Source organism: Microplitis mediator, chromosome 9, assembly GCF_029852145.1.
Source record: "Microplitis mediator isolate UGA2020A chromosome 9, iyMicMedi2.1, whole genome shotgun sequence".
Classification (NCBI taxonomy): domain Eukaryota; kingdom Metazoa; phylum Arthropoda; class Insecta; order Hymenoptera; family Braconidae; genus Microplitis; species Microplitis mediator.
The window spans coordinates 14,485,163-14,503,544 of record NC_079977.1 but is presented as its reverse complement, the minus strand read 5'-3'; the positions used below and the strand labels follow the sequence as shown (position 1 = coordinate 14,503,544).

The 18,382-nt window shown below is 34.5% G+C and overlaps 1 protein-coding gene across 1 annotated transcript; it reads right to left on the bottom strand.

Annotated features, from left to right (window-relative positions):
* Positions 1-2,902: 2,902 nt before the first annotated feature.
* On the bottom strand, positions 2,903-5,099 carry LOC130674722 (uncharacterized). Its single transcript, XM_057480134.1, has 2 exons — positions 4,730-5,099; positions 2,903-3,660 (listed from the first exon to the last, which is right to left on the bottom strand). Exons 1-2 carry the CDS (start codon positions 4,940-4,942, stop codon positions 3,448-3,450), a joined length of 426 nt encoding a protein of 141 aa, XP_057336117.1. The 5' UTR covers positions 4,943-5,099; the 3' UTR covers positions 2,903-3,447.
* Positions 5,100-18,382: the final 13,283 nt, after the last annotated feature.

The following is an 18,382-nucleotide window of genomic DNA, read 5'->3' as shown; positions in this document are numbered from 1 at the left end:
CTGGTTGTGAGCAGTTGTTATAAGTATTTTTCTCGAATTATTTATTTAAATATTTTTTTTTTTTTTTTTTTTTTTCAATATTATGCAGAGTTCATGTTATATTACTACTGGTCAAAAAATCATTCTCGTTATCCAAACGACTACGTATATATTTTTTTATTTTGCTTAAAGTATTATTTTTATAGCTATTGGCGTAACTAGTAAGGTAAGTGATTCATAATGTGTCAGCGCGATGCTAAATACATCGCGGGTGACGGATTATGACTTACCCTACATGTTACGCCCATAGTTTTATTTAACTCATATGCGCTATTGACGTTTTATTAATCGCCTAAAAAGCGAAGTCTCAATAGCTGTTTAGTGACATGGTTAAAAAAATAACATTCGGCATCATAACCTTGGCTACTCAATGGGTAACAACAGGGAATTGTAATTACCCCATATTCAGTAAGAGCTTGAAAGATAGTTACGTTTATTTTCATTACGTCACAATGGCCGGAATAGTAGACATCTTTATTGCGTTTTGACAAATAATTTTTCACCAGTAGGTAAACGGCCATTTAGGGTTCGCATTTTAGGCATGATAAAACGTGAGTAGCACGCATGAGTTGAATATAATAATTTTTGTGACACGAACAGTAGGAATATATATACAGATATAATTCATGATTATTTAAATTAAAATTTTTGGTTCGTTTTTCATATGACTATGCATAATATATATATATAAAACAAAAATTGTCATTCTTTGTGATAAACTTAAAGACAAGTATAAACAATTTTACTTATAAAAAACTAAATCTTAACTTAGAGTTTTCTAGAAAAAAATTGATAGAAAAAAAATGTGTCTTAAACTTATGTGAATAATTAGTTTTATTCAAGAAGTATTCACGAAAACACCTGTGCAATATACTGTTATATTCTGGCTTATCTATTAATCAGACAGAATATTTTTAATTTTACCAGGTTGACGTCGTTAGGGTGTCAATAGACCCCAGGTGCGTCAGCTGTTGACCTTCTTTTATTTTATGCAAAAAAGTTTATTGACTTACCATGGTGGGGATTATGGGCCCCATAAGTCGGCCCAAACAATCCCTTGATACGTCCTCTGGGTGCAAACGAGACGAGCTTTGAAGACTCGGCTCCTTCGTAGAGGAAAGCAATCCCAATAGGTCGATCAACCACCAGAGCTTGAAGGCTCAACAACACATGAGCTCGAAAGCTCAACAAAAACTTCCTCCAACCCAACTCTCGGATGACCTTCGGTGAGGTCCGCGATAACACCTCGAATCCCGCGACCGAGCCGCACCGCACATCCTGACCTCCTGCGTCATCGGCCTCGAAGCATGAATTTTGGATTCGGAAAGGAAGTGTTCAGGCTGCCGGCATCGGCGCCCGGAACAGGTGAGAGTATTAGGCTGCCGGTAGCGGCGCCCAATACGAGGTATGTGATTTTTGGGCTGCCCGTAGCGGCACCCAAAGTTTAAATAAGGAGTGCGTATTTGAATAAAATACGGATATATATTTTGCTTCAAGTCCGAGTGACAGGATCAAGCCAGCAAGTTTGTGTAGAGTTCTTGGCTCTACTAGATCTTGTGATCGACTCACTTGTTAACGACTGACTTGTAATCCACTGACTTGATTCTGTCGCTCCTTGGTATTATACATTATCAAAATGTTAACGTTGCATCTCAGGTTTCCTATGAGAGAATCGTCGTGGCCCGGGTCTCATGCATCGTCATCTGGTTAGACTATCCGCGAGCCACGGCGACTCTCTTATCGCAAGAGATTTCCGTTACATTATTGGCAGTGAATAAAAATAATATCGCCAACAAAGTAACGATTTATTAATTTATTGTTTAATTATTCATTGGATTGACCGTGATAGAGCTGAAAACATTAAAGAGAAAGTACTTGGCAGTTTTCTCGTTGCATTGTTACTTGTTGACCCCCCGGTAGTTATTGGTCGCCGTGGTAGGAAATTCACGTGCTCACACTACACCCCGGCGAGGATAATTGAATTTATTCATAATCAACTTGAATGGTACATATAATTAATTGTATAAATAATTGAAAGTTTATTGTGAGGATTCCTTTTGTTTAATTGTCAATAATTGCTGGGAATTTTGCATGTATAGATATACGTTCAGTCACGAGCTTAATCATTTTGAAAAGCTTCGTGTACTTTCGCTACGTACGGGAGCAGCCGAACTCGCTACTGACTTGAATGTCAGAATAGTGCCGGGTCACTCGCTATCTGGGCCCGACACCTGCAATTTCTTGCTTATGACCGTAGGAATGCGATTTTACCAGTAAAATATATATTTTACTTAATTTACCAGCAAATTGTTGGTAAATTACCGGACAATTAACCAAATAAGTTTTTAATGCCATCTAGCATATCTACAACGTATTATTGGAGTTATTAAGCAAAATGCGGGATATATAAATAATAAATGACATTTTGAATTCCTTTTTCTAGTTTTATTATTCAGAAAGTGAATTGAATGAATAATTTTAATAATTACTTGTAAGTTAATAAAAAAGTTTACTTTAAAAAAAAAATTTTAAAAATACTCTAAGTTAACAATTATCATCAATTTAATTTATCAAATAAAACGAATAAAAAATAAATTTAATTAGATTTATGACAAGATGGACAATGATTTATTAAAATAAAGAACAAAAATTAAAATAATAAATAAAGATCAAATAGAGAGTGAAATAATATTTATTATCAATTCTTAAATAAGTAAATATTACATTAAAATATTTATTGTTTCATGTGAATACTGAACAAAAAGTTCAAATATGAATGGACACTTTTTAATTTTATATTAATAAAAGTTATTATGAATAACTTTTTTATTTTAATTTTAAAGTATCTTTAATACGAAGCAGACTATTCAAACAAGCATTATAAGTGCCCCAACGCGTATCAACTGGTAGTAATAATTGTAACTGCTTATTAGTTCTCATCTTTTGAGTCTTCATCAAAATAGAATTCAATATAGTACGATCTTTAAAAAATTTTACTATTGTTTTTGACATGTCAATTATTTCTTTTATATCTGGTAATTTAAGAATATCCTTGACTAGTAAATTTAAGCCGTGGGCTACACATCCAAATATAATCAAATGAGAATATTTTACTTTCAAAATTTTCCACGCAGATTTCATATTTGCTGAATTGTCTGAGATTAAGGCATGTACTTTTTTTGGTCCTACTTCTTCAATAGCCTTACTCAGAATTTCAGAAATATATTCACCAGTATGTGATTTATAAAAAACTGGTTCTGGTGTTGTAAAAATAATATTTATAAGAGACACTCGGTTAATGTCTGTCCAGCCATCAGACATCATAGTTGACGAGTTTGCATTCTCCAATTTACTTTTCATTACAGAAGATAACAATTTATACTCCTTATCAAGAAGTATACCTGATACTTAGTCTTGGGATGGTGGGTGGTAACGAGGTAAGGCAATTTTCAAAAATTGTTTAAAATGACTTTTTTTTACCAACGTAAAAGGAGAACAACTGGAATAAATTGCTCGAGCTAAATTTGTGTCCATGTCAATTTTTTTTTCAGACGAAACTTTGTCAACAAAATTATTCAAGTTGCTTTGGTTTTGTTTATATCGAGTCGAAGCTGCAAAACTCTATAAAAAAATAAATTGATTATACGAATGAAATGAAACGTATATTTTATGAATTATTATTATTTGCCATTACTTTTATTTTGTAAAATTATTAAGGATGTATGAGCGAGGGCGTGGGGGAACCGTGAATATTGAAGAGTGGGGATGGGCGGGGATGGTTGCGGGGTGAGGTAACGGAAAGTACCACGTGACGTCTAGTGTACATTTGACAACACAGCTTTATGGTTATTTTCTACCGCTAATATTTGAATGTTTTTAAAAAATGACAGAGCTCTTGAAACGCTATAAAAATGGTCAGTTTCGTAAGAAAAATACTAAAACTTGAGGAAATTCAAAATAAATAAAATAATTTTTTTAACTATAATTATTTATGATTACCACAGTTTTTTTGTATTGCGCAACTTAATAATTAAACAATAATTATTGCCAAGTGTCAATTTTAAAAACTGTCATGCATGTATTTTTTTGTTTAATTTTAATTATTGAAAATTCATTTATTTATTATTTTTAATAATATAAATATTAATATAAACGTCACTGCGTTTGTCAATGTGTGTCATGTTATTTTTATTTTTAAATCTAAAAGTGAGGTTATATTTACATCCGTGTTTAATATTTTCTACACCAGCTTTTTGTGGCGCTCATAATAAAAGTGAAACGTTGCCAAGTCTTATGTCATGGCGAGAAAAAATTAATAAACTTAATTTATTTAAATTTCATTTTAATTTTGCTCTTTAGGATGCACCGTTGCATAGTGTTTTTATGATTTTATTAAATTACTATAAGTATCAACTTTCTTATTTATAGTTTTTATTCACATGAAAAATACTTTAGCATATTTATATTTGATGCTTTAGTGTCAAGACTACCCGTTTCTCCATAAGAGCAATGTATTTTATCTCAATTTTTAATAATTATTTTCTTAAAAATTTGCCCCGTTACCTATGCTGAAATTTTGACAGCAAATTCTTTCGGTATAAATCTATCATTAAAAAAATTTTGAGGGTTTAAATTACATATTGTTGTCACGCTCATACATCCTTAACATTAGAATTTTATTGATTCTTACCTGTGATGGATGCTGAAGATTTTCAGACAAGCATCCCAAGTCATGTTTAACTGTATCTGGACATTTTTTACATTTTTCACGTAAGTGTTTTTCCATACGCTGTGCATTTGTAACATATTGAATCCCACAATAATTACATTTTCCATGTATTACATGCTTGTCATCTAAAACTTCACTGAAATGATGCCAGATCAACGATTTAGGCTTTGGCATATTTTAAATTTCTCACACTCTACCCGAACCGGTAAAAAATAACAGTGTAGATATTATTTATTATTGTCTTCAAAGGTTTTAGAAACAATGCGCCATTTGTATTTTGGTTTGATAAAAACAAAAAAAAAAGTAATCAGCCTGCATTATCGACTGCATGAAAATATGGCTGTTTTGAACTACAACAAAACACTTATTATATTCCGTAGCCGATACACGGCATCCCTATGAGAAAAGCTGTTGTGTACTTGCCTTAAGTCGTCCTACATTCACGCCATCTTCCGGACTTTGTTGTAGCCCCTTACTCCTCTATGCCCCGTGATCACCCTCAAACGCGGGCTCACCCTTTCCCTCATAGCAACTCTCATCCAGTAAGCGCTTCACCGGGATGCCCTGTATCGGCTACGGAATATAATAAGTGTTTTGTTGTAGTTCAAAATACCCATATTATATTCCTTCGGGCCGATACACGGCATCCCTATGAGAGACCTGTTTGTTTTCTGCTGGTGATCACCTCAATGCTATGTGACGCTGAAATTAACTTGGTTAATATTGTTATCTTAGTTAATTAACATGTTTTCAGGTTTTAAAGAAGTATTTAGGAAAATTCTGTTATGTGATAGTTTATTTAAGGTTTGTACTACATTTTCACCTCTCTCCCAACCTCCCAAAAGTATGCAGTAATAGTATTAAGATTAATATAATTATGGATAATAAATTATAGGTAATTTAATAATAATATTAAAAGGTAATAACGATATGCAAAAAGTTATAAATTAAAGAATTAAGAACATTTATGATATAAAATGAGATCAGTTCTGACTTATGCTCCCTACTTGCCTAGATAGGCCTGAAATTATCTGACAGTGAAACCGCTGGTGCTCCGTTTTCCGTAGTAACCTGTCGGTAATAATGCCTTGCAAATGTCTCCTCGGATTTCCAGTTGCCTCTGTCCAGTATTTGCTGCACCGGCATGTTATCGAGCCATCCTCTAGATGCTACTGCTGACCGGATACTACCCGGAGAAGCCTCGATATTCGCATCTCTCAGGACTGTGCGTATCCAGCCCGCTATCATTGTCTGCGAAGCCGCCCTGACGGGACCTGATAGAGATATGAAGAGATTATCCACGTTACTACCTTGTCGCCTTCTCTCTGACAGCTTTATCCAGACTCTGGTCCACGTTACTGGACATATCCGAATATTACTATTCTTCGATAATCTCCAACCAGATTGTCTGAAACTCGCTCTGTCCGTTTTTGACCCGAAGGCAGGCCAAAAAATGATCTCTTCCCCTAGATTGGTCACGTGTTCTTCTGAGATCTTTAATAACGTTAAATCGTGAATGCGACGACCCGACGCCAGCAATAGTATAGTCGCTGCGCTTCGTGCGGCCCCGAACAAGGTAAGTTTTGGCAATTCTGCGGTTAACCACCTGAAGAGGGACCTGGTGTCCCAAATTGGTGACTTTATTTCCTTGAGCTTGGCGATGGAGATGGCCCTCAAGGCTTGACGAACCAAAAAATTTGACGACAGTCCACTAGCCTCTTTTCCCGAGCAAAACGTTGCGACTGCCGATTTGTGTACCAAGATGGTGCTGTATGCCAAACCGTCTTTTGTGTGGAGACCTACCAGAAATCTAGCCAGGTCTGCACCTCTTGGAGAACCTGGATCTATCTTGTTCTCCCGACACCACGCAATCCATCTGTTGATAGGGGCCTTGTATGACCCGATCGTGGAGGCTCTCTAACTCGACTTAATCAGATCTCTTTCCTGGGGTTCCTAGTCTGTGGTCGCTAATCCCCACACCCAATCCTCCACACTTGCCGTGTAAGTTGCTCTATCTGCGGAGGCAGCTTGCCCGCTGTTAGGTCTATCAACACCTTCTCTAGATTCTTTATCGTTAGAGGGGGCTCTATACTCCTGTTGGCTAGATCCGGAAGCCAGAATGTCTTTTCCCATTTGGGAGCTACTAATAGAAACTGGCCCTGGCTCTTGTTCAAGTGAGCCAATACTCTTGGGATCAAGCTGGGAGGAGGAAACAGCCAAGCGAGGATTTTAGCAGATTCACTGTTGTAGCCACCTGGGAAGTCAATACCGTCTTGTCCTGATATGCTACTAGAAAATCGTCCAGGTAGACCAGGACTCTTATGCCCCGTGAACGAAGGATTTCGGCTATCTAGTTCGTCACTGTTGCAAAGGCATGAGAAGCAGCTGAGAGGCCAAAGGGCAAGCTCGTCATCTGCAATATTTCTGCTCTGAAGAGCAGTCGCAAGAAGCACCTGTGCGATCTTGCCACTCGGACGTGGAAGTACGCTTGCGACATGTCTACTCGAATCAACCAATCTCCCGGTTGTATAAAATCTGGAACCTTTGAATGCGAAATTAGATGAAACTCTCTTGATTCCACATACCTGTTCAAGTTTTTTAGATCGAGGATCGGACACCTGCTCCCGTTGCTCTTTTTTACCAAGAACATCCTTGATATGAAACTTGGGCCTGGCTCTGCCACCTTCTCTAAAACACCCTGGTCTAGTAAGATGTTTATCTGTTCTGCCATCTGAATTGAGAATCAAGTCTCGTACTGTGACGTCCACAGGCAACCTGACAGTGGTGGTTTTCCTACAAATGGGATATGAAAGTCTGAGATTATGTCTATGATTACCTGCGGAGCCCCTCGTTTTCTCCATTCTGCTACGAAGTTGGCCAGCTGCCCTCCTGTAAATCTCTGTACCGTCATTTCTTTCGAAATGACCCTGCCTGTTTAGGCCTAACTGAGTTTTTTCTGGGAAATTTGGGCTTGTATGGTGTTCCCTGCTGGTCTGACTTACCCCCTGAAACTTGAAATGGCTTTGACTGTTGAAAGCTCTCGCGCCTGGTGTTCTTGCTTGAACTCGCACTACTGTGTTTTCCACTGCTGTGGGCCGGCTCCTTCAGCCAAGATTGAGCACCGCCTAGAGATGTAATTAACGAAGAGAGATTTTCTTTGTCGAAGAGATGATCAGAGCTAGAAGGAATCCTACGCAGAGCTCCCTGAACCTGCTTGTTCGGGGCTTCTGTCAGTATTCTCTCTCTTCCTACGTCAATGCACGACGCTCTCTTCCCACAGATAACCTGCAACATCTTTTGGGAGTTCTTAAAAATCTCAGACTCCGAGCCAAAATTTAAATTAAACATGCTTAGTAATAATTGCGGACTCACTCCTCCCTCGATCGAGTGAGCCCAGTTAACGATACCTTGCAAAGTTTCCTGCAAAATGCTATTCTGCATTAAGACCGCCCTTGATAGTCCCGCTAGAACCCGCTCCGTGGAAAGGACCTGGTCCCTGCCCTTATCCAGGTAGCAAAGTTCCTCGTTTACCTTTAGCTGAGAAAAACCTGGAGAAGCCAAGAATTCCTTGAGAGTATTAGAGTACCTGATGTCTTTCCAGTCTGGAAGACCAAACCTCTGGAGCTGCTCTAAGGTTTTCAGGCTTCCCGGCTCAGCTTGATGTACCTGTTTCTTTAAATCAACCTCGGTCTTATATTGTCCTAAATCCAAGATGCTCGCCCACTCCTGTGAGTTTAGCTCTTGGTTGACGTCAACTGTTTGCTTCGATGCATTCTGGGTCTGCAATACCAGATCTGTAAGAGATTGAACCTGTTCTCGTGGCAGTCTTAACTCGTCGTTCGCTCCTCTGCTGCAACGATGCTTGCGAGGAGGGGAAGGACTCCGTGAAGCTTCTGAATTTGCGCTAACCCCTCCGTCCCTCTCGACGTGAGCCTCCGCCGATTCTGAGTGGCTGCTCATTATATTTGCTTGAATTTATGCTTTTCTATTTTCCTTAGAGAGTAACGCACTATTTAGCACTTGTTTTTGCTAATTTTTTCTAAAAATCGAACTCAAAATAAATATTATTTTATGAATTTACACGCAATAATAAAATGGACGACCACAATGGCCGAAAGTACTCAACGCTATGAGGGAAAACGCGGGCTAGCCCGCGCTTGAGGGTGATCACGGGGCATAGAGGGGTAAGGGGCTATAACAAATTCCGGAAGATGGCGAGAATGTAGGACGACTTAAGGCAAGTACACAACAGCTTCTCTCATAGGGATGCCGTGTATCGGCCTGAAGGAATATAATGTTTGGTTAATTATCATTTAGAAACTAATTTTACCGGTTAATTAACCAAATAACTTACCGGTAAATAACCAGATAATTGTCCTCTCGAATCACTATATGACCGTGTCAAAATGGCATGAGAACCCGCTACTAGCCGGCCAATCGAATAATTCGTCTTATATCAGCGTGCTCGGCAGCCAGTAAGGAAATTGGCTGTTAACTACTTCCGGTTGGCGCGCTTTTAAGCCAATGGGAAAATTCGTCTTATGCAGCAATGCTGCCACGTCAGCACCTAGTGAAAACGCCGGCTCAACTTCGCTCAAGCCAGGATCGACTTGGTAGTTCGATCAGTATAAAGACAGCTATCCATCCAACTGCTTCACTCAATGTAATATATCTCTAGTGTGATATAATTCTGAACCGCTCCGCTAAATCGCCGCTTAAATATTCTCAATAATTAGCTAGTGTATCAAGGCTACTAATTATTGAGTATATATTAAATTGTTGCTTGCGTGTTATAAATTATAAATTAATTATCGCGTCATTAACCGCTACTGACCACGTGTCGAATTTATACGCGCATTCTTTTACAGTCGCATTCACTATCGCGTATCTTGTAGTTGCATTCACTGTTAAGTATTTTTCTCACAGTTATTCAGTGTACATATTGTTAAATAAAGATCTAATTTATCATCTGTAATTTTTGTGTTAATTGTTAGTTATTGAATTAACCACACCTACACCAGAATCCCACAGTGCATTCGCTCATTTTACAATATATATATATATATATATATATATATATATATATATATATATATATATATATATATATATATATATATATATATATATATATATATATATATATATATATTAGGGTGGCGCAAAAAAACCGACTATTTTTTTTTTTCCATCTCGCATGAAAATTTGTTGGTATACGATGTTTTAAAAAGCCTCTACACAAATCAGCTCGATAAAAAATTTTTAAGAGGTCGCTCACGAATTTTGAAAATATCAAAAATGATCAAAATTCGGATTTTTATTTAAAAATTTTTTTTTTTCTCGTGGCAGCAATAGTTTATATCTATGAAATCATGACTATGCTGAAAATTTCAGCCCGAAATTTAAATATTTAAACGGCGCTCAAGAATTTTGAATGTTTCCGAGCGCAGTCTCTTGGACGTTTTTGAGCGACCCTTAAATATTAATAATAAAGCTTCTCGATTTTTTCACCATCAATTTGCATGACAATGAATGAAAATATAACCCGAGAAATAGAAATAATAAGTTATTTGCATACTTTTTTATTTTTTAATCCAATTTGTAGGTTTTTCCGCTTATTCAAAACTTACCAAATTTTATTGTTTAAGACTGTCCTGTATATTTTTGGTTATGCCAAAGTTATATTTAAGTAGAATGACAATAATTGAGTTATAAAAACTAATTCAAACTATTAGTTACATATTATCCATTAATATTCGAAATTCTTGAGCGCCGTTTAAATATTTAAATTTTGGGCTGAAATTTTCAGCATAGTCATGATTTTACAAATCTAAACTATTGCTGCCACGAAAAAAAAAAATTTTTTAAATAAAAATCCGAATTTCGATCATTTTTGATATTTTCAAAATTCGTGAGCGACCTCTTAAAAATTTTTAATTGAGCTGATTTGTGGAGAGGCTTCTTAAAACATCGTAAACCAACAAATTTTCATGCGAGATGGAAAAAAAAAAATAGTCGGTTTTTTTGCGCCTTCCTAATATATATATATATATATATATATTATCTCAACTGGTAGAGCACTCGGCGCGTTACCGAATTGGTCTGGGTTCGATTCCCAGTTCGGGCTATCTATATTTTTCTCAATTCATCTATAAATTGTCTTATTGAGAGGTTTGCATGTTTAGGTTTCCACTATAAACCGTTTGTCCGGTCCGATTGCTCAAAGTTTTACAAAACAATTAAAGAAACAAGTTTTGTTCCTTGAATTGTGTAATCATTACCAAAATGAAAAAAGTAATTTTTTTTTTTATTTTCTTTCATTTTTGCGTTAGTCATTCAGTAAATGTAAGGTAAAGAAAAAAAAAAAATTTTTTCCGAAAAACGAAAAAAAAAAATAACCCCCCGAATAAAACGTAAAAAAAAAAATTGGAAAAAATTCTTGTTTGGTCTCGTTTTTTGGAAAATTTTTTTTTTTCCTCTTTACTTTACATTTACTGAATAACTAACGCAAAAATGAAAGAAAATCCGAAAAAAAATTAATTTCTTCAGTTTGGTAATGATTACACAAATCAAGGAACAAAACCTGTTCCTTTAATTGTTTTGTAAAACTTTGAGCAATCGGACCGGACAAACGGTTCAATGGATCAATCTGAAAATTTCCAGGGTTTTTGGGGGTACATTAAGCTGTAAAATTACCTGGCAACATTATTTTTTTTATCAATATTTGCAGAGTAGCGATGAGTCGACTAAAAAACCAGAAAATGGCCATTTTTTAAAGGTTTTTCAAATGGATATCAAGGATTAAAAAAAAATTTTTTTTTTTTTAAATCAAAAACGAAGCTTGTAGGGGATTTATTCAAGTTCATTAAACTGCCCTTTAAATTACTGTGTGACCATTTCTTGCTGACATATCAATAATCAAAGACAAAAGGATCCTTTTTCATTTGAAGGCTGAGATATCAGCAGCAAATTGTCGTACAGAGAAACAAAAAAAAAGCAAATTGTAGCTGAATAAATTTCCTAAACAAGCCATGAATTCGTTTTTTTGAAAAAATTTTTCCCGGCCCCGTAGACCTAAAAAACGAAACCAAAAAATTTAGAAAAATTTTGTCTCCACCTTATTCTTATGATTCCGCAAAAACCATGGCTCAAAAAAATATTTTGCTGAAAGATCTTCAAACTAGTGATTTCAAACTTCAATTTGCTTTTTTTATTTTTTCGATACGATCATTTTTCACGAAAATACAGCCTTCCAAAAATCACTAAAAAATTTATAAAATTTTCTTGTTCCTTTAATTTTTTGGATAAGTGTATGAGCTCATTAAATTTTTTTACTGCAGTGATCATTATTATTAAAACTCAATAATAAAATTATTATGTATCTAGTGTTATTTAGAAATAATAATTAACGTTTTTAATAATTAACTTTGCTCGGTAACCTCTGAATTCATGTTACTTTTCATTCTGACATTTTTTCAATCAAATCAGTGTTTAACTAAACTCAAATTAATTACTTAAATTATTTAAATTGATTACTTGAGCTCAATTTAGCAATTTGCATTCATTTTAATTTCGTATTCATGAACTCAGACAATTAACAGTATTAATCAATTTAATCAACGATTTCATTTGTAACCCAGTAATATTTTGTGCTGTGACAAATAAAAATATTGTTATATTTTTAAATATGCGTATTTTTCCAACATCCTATCCACCAACCAGTCCTGGCATGCATTTATTTTATTATTATTACAACAATCCTGAAATTAACTCTGATCAAATAATCTGTTTATTTCGTTTAAATTAAAATTATTATAGTTTATTCAATTATTATTTTTATATATCGAGTTTATATAGTATTTTATTTGGGAATTTCTGTTTATAATTCCACCCCCAGGGATTAAATTATTATAATTTTTGTGAATTGTTGTTTATTATTTCTTTAATTTATTGCCGGTAATTGATGCATATTTAATTTTTATAATTTCGTTCGATTGTTTATCTGCCTTGTTGCAAACTACTCGCTCGGATCTTACCTCACAAATTTTCCCCCTAAATAATAATTATTCGTCCGTTTTGTAAAAACGGGCTGGCGCCCTCGTGCACTTACCCAGCCTGGGGAGCTGGTTCAGGCACACCAATTTATTATTTTTATTATTAAACAGTTAAATATTTATTTACATTGAATCGGTCTATTTTTTTTTGAGAATTACTTTAAATTTTAGAGACACGTGGGTGACCGCATACGGTTTACCGAACTTATTCGCGTCTCTGTCGTAAATAAAAACGGTTCACGTTATATTATAACCTTTATTAACAAAATAACTTGATGCAAAGCAACAATTAATTAATTTAATTAACATATCTTACTGTACTTTCATCAAATGACCAATATCATCCCAATCTCGTCTAATATTATCAATACTAAATTCTGCCTTACATTCATAATCAGAGACACTGTGTCCAACGAAATCAAAATGTACTCAACTGGTAACTTAATCGTTTTGCTGAAATTTACATGCTTAAAAAAATTTTGATCATTAAACTGATACGTATCAATAACTGTAACAAGTAATTCATGTGAAAAACGGGCTAATTTGTAACTCGGTGTATTGATATAACTAACCACTGGACGTTACTTCCAGGTCTGTTTCTGTGTCTTTCTTAAACCGTAAATACTTGGAGCTGCCGTGTATTTAGAAGCAAGAAAGTCAGCTTAGTACTTGTCGATCAACTCTAAATCAATCAGTTCCTTCACTAAATTGTTCGCTAATCCCTGATTAAAAAAATCGATTTAAAGGGATTCAAAAAAAAATTTTTTTAATACTTTTTAATATTTCTAAATACCTTGAATATTTTTGAATCTCTCTTCTTACACTGTAAAAAATTCGCGGAGTGAATGCGGATTAAATCCGGAGTGAATGCGGAGTGAATGAATTTTTAATTATTCACTCCCCTCGGAGTGAAATTCACTCCGCAGAGGAGTTTTCGCGGAGTAGATATTTTTTTATTAATTTAATCCCTCCGGAGTAAAATTCACTCCGGAGCGGAGTTTTGAAAACATTATTAATAAAATATAACTCTACATAATAAAATCGAAGTAAAAATTCGCGTATTACATTATTGATCAGCTGACATGCATACACATACGCACATACATACTTAGGCACACACGTGCACTCGCACACACACGCACGCACACATTTGTACACACACGCCCACATTTGCACACACGCACATATTTGCACACACGCACACATTTTGTGCACACACGCACATATTTGCACACACGCACACATTTGCATACACGCACACAAACACTTGCACACACGCACATATTTGCACACACGCACACATTTTGTGCACACACGCACATATTTGCACACACGCACACATTTGCATACACGCACACAAACACTTGCACACACCCAAACACACACACACACACACATACATACACACACACGCACACACACACACACACACACACACACACACACACACACACACACACACACACACACACACACACACACACACACACATTGTTTAGCAGTTTAATATAAATTAATATAAATTTATTTAAGTATTAAAACTCCGGACCGGAGTGAATTGGGAGTGAAATAAAATCCGCGTCACTCCGAGATCACTCCGCTAAAAAAAACTCCCAATTCACTCCGCATGCGGAGTGATTTTATTTAAAACTCCGGAACTCCGAGTGGCGGAGTGAATGCGGAGTGAACTCGGATTTAATTTCAATCCGAATTCACTCCGGATTTTTTACAGTGTATGGGCATTTAACATTGCAAATCCCTTTAAATCGATTGTTTTAATCAGGGATAGCTGGAACTTACTTGTAAGCTTCTTTGTCAGTTGTTTGTAGGACATTGTATCATTTATTAAATTTAAAATTTCCGTTTCATATTCATCCTTGAACATAACTACTGTTGTATTCCCTTTATCTGAACGTGCAACCATCAAATCGTATCTGTCTTTAAAAAACTGTTTTATACAAGCTAAATTGTTTTTTATTAACCTGTGTCTCCCACCAGAATTATCCTTTCAGCAAAAAATTGGTCATGATGTTCATCACTTTCGACCTTAAGTTGATCTTAATAATATTATTCTCAATATTATCACAATCCTCGAATTTCACTGCTTCGATGCTAAACTCAACATCTTTGATGATTGTAGATATGAGTTTTGTATTATTGCTTATTTCGATCCTAAAATTGGGTTCCAGATTTAAAATGGTAACCACGTCCGACAGTAAGCTTACATATGTATAATTGTAACTATGTTTATTATTTAATATATCTAAATCCGATTTATCCAATTGTTAAAAGATAGTTCAAGAGATGCGAAAGTATACAATTGAAGCAATTTATAGTATTGTTAAAATGTCTTCAACAATTACTTCCAGAGGGTGAGAAAGAAGTTTAGTTTTTGTTGAGCCTGGCTGTTCTCGATAATTCTCTATTCCAGACTGTAGTCTCTTGATCGAGAAAAACTAGAGAGCCCTTATCAATACAAAGCTTTTGGGCATCAGGCCCGCGCACGATTGATTTAGAGGGAGGGATCGAGATAACCAATATTATCGAATGATCCATTCTCTGTTCTCACAGTCTCTTCGTTTTAGTTATTAAATAATGAATCGCTTATCTATGAACAAAAGATAATTTGGAACAAAATAGGTATTTGTGCAACTGCACGTTTCAAGAGAAACTCGAAGAGTCAGCGTTTATTTGTAAATATTGCAATTGTTCTTTTTCTTAAGTGTGATAAAACCGTTTTAGTTTAAAATAAAATAAAAATTACAATTTTAAAATAAAAAATATTAAAGTTGTGAGCGATTTTTGATATTTTTAAGTAATTATCTCTACTTAGGGTTGTAATTATTATGATAAATAAAAATTACAATGTGAGAGTAATAATTGAAATAAAAAATTAATTTTCTACTAGTCATCGTAATTTTTTTTTTTATGGATTGTAATATTTTATTTGAGATAGCAAATTTTTGGTTACGGTTGTAATTACTACGTAATTTTGAGCGGAATTTATCTCTGTTTGCGTGTTGGAGCTCGAAGAACTCATAAGTTCGAATGTCTTAAAAGACATTGTCGAGTTTGTCGACCTCGAATATTTATTTGGAGAAAAGTGTTTTCGAGCTTTTTGAGCACTCACTTTTTACAGAATCTTTGAATTTGAAATATAACATTATGAGACATTAAATCATAAAATATTTCGTAAACTCATATAAATTTATGACTTTCGAGTGCTCGCTCCATTCTTCAGTATTTGAGCATAATTGATTACTTAATTTGCAGTAAAGACAGACGTTCCCACAAAATAAAAAAAAATCTGGGCGTCGGTTGGCCCTGCGGGCCAGCCCCACTACTTCCCGCTGTTTTCAAGCTTCTTGAGCTCACACATTAGGGTGGCCCAAAAAAACCGACTACTTTTTTTTTTCGAGTCTCTTATGAAAATTTGTTGGTTTAAGATCTTTTAAGAGGCCACTCCAAAAATCAGCTCGATTAAAAATTTTCAAGAGGTCGCTCACGAATTTCGAAAATATCAAAAATGATCGAAATTCGGAAGTTTTGGTTCTAAATTTCTTCTTTCTCGTGGCAGCAATAGTTTATATTTATAAAATCATGACTACGCTGAAAATTTCAGCCCAAAATTCAAATATTTAAACGGCGCTCAAGAATTTTGAATATTAACTGATAATATGTAACTAATACTATGAATTAGTTTTTGTATTTTCTTATAACTCAATTATTGTCGTTTTACTTAAATATAACTTTTGCATAACCGAAAATATACAGGACAGTCTTAAACAATGAAGTTGGGTAAGTTTTAAATAAGCAAAAAAACCTAAAAATTGAATTAAAAAATAAAAAAGTATGTAAATAACTTATTATTTATATATCTCGGGTTGTATTTTTATTCATGATGATACAAATTGATCGTGAAAAAATTGAGAAGCATTATTAATAATATTCAAGGGTCGCTCGAAAACATCCAAGAGACAGTACTCGGAAACATTAAAAATTCTTGAGCGCCGTTTAAATATTTGAATTTTGGGCTGAAATTTTCAGCGTAGTCATGATTTCATAAATATAAACTATTGCTGCCACGAGAAAGAAGAAATTTAGAACCAAAACTTCCGAATTTCGATCATTTTTGATATTTTCGAAATTCGTGAGCGACCTCTTGAAAATTTTTTATCGAGCTGATTTTTGGAGAGGCTTCTTAAAAGATTTTGAATCGACAAATTTACATAAGAGACTCGAAAAAAAAAAATAGTCGGTTTTTTTGGGCCACCCTAACATACATACAGACACTCGGACATCATTCTGAAAATAGTCAGAATAGCTTCTTAGGATCTGGTGAAATTTCGATTTTCGTAAATCGGGGTTAAAACAATAACTTCCCAATTTTTCGAGAATCGTCAATTTTCTTAGCGGGAAGTTAAAAAGATAAACTTTTATGAAAAACAACAAAGATGATGTTAGTAAATAATAGATTTGATGATTATATCAAGGGAAAAAATCCATGAAATTTTGAGCCCTTAATCTTACTTCTAAGATATTGTGTTTTGATTTTGGAGTCTTCCCCATTCGTTTAAAATACATAGGAAACGAGGGATTTGTTTTTCAATTTTCTATAGCTTGAGGGCATTGAGCACTACATCAACGACGGTAGGGGTGATTTTTAGATAATTATTCAAACTCCAGAAAGGCTGGTAGTAATTTTACTTTATTCTATATATTTCGACCGAATCACGTAACTTAAGTCATATTTGAAAGAAAAAAAACAAACAAAACAGTACTTTTTGCATTTTACGGCGAAACGGTCAAAGTTACAGAGAACCAGTAAGAAAAACTTCTATAGGAAATTCAATTCCCTACAAAAAAAAGTGTTACGTATAAATGCAATAAAATGCATAGTGTAGAAAATACAAATCATTGTTTATAATAATCTGCCAAATATTAATAAAGTAACGAGTCTTATTTTGTGGGATGGAAGAGGGGAGAAAATTTTGTTCATTTCATTTTTAACATTTGGAAATGCGTTGTACAAGTATGTACAGTATAATAAAAACTACAGTACAGAGACTTTCCGCACACACTGACATCAGTAGGTTAACTGCTAGGTAAAGTGAGTCAAATATATTTGCTTAGGACAAAAATAATTAATAATTATTTCTTCAACTAGTGCGAAGAAAAAGTAATCTTCAGTTAACTCAAGTTAACTAACGAATAACTTTAACCATATGGAAGAAATAACTATGATGGAAGAAATCAGTCATTAATCATCTTGTTTCATACAAAAGTAGTATATCTAGCTTATTTTTATCAGAATAAAGTTTCAATTATTTATCAAATATACACAAAGACATTTTTCCAATCTATTGTATTGAGTAAATGCCTAAATTCATGGATAACGTAATCATGTTGATATTGATTTTTAAATTACGTAATAAATAAAATTAGTATGGAGGGTGACTGTAGAGTAGTGCAAGTGAAATCGAACGAGGGTTCTCGACACTAACTTAATTAGGATAACTTGCCTCGACTTAATAAAGCTGTCTCAATTTTTACCTCATTA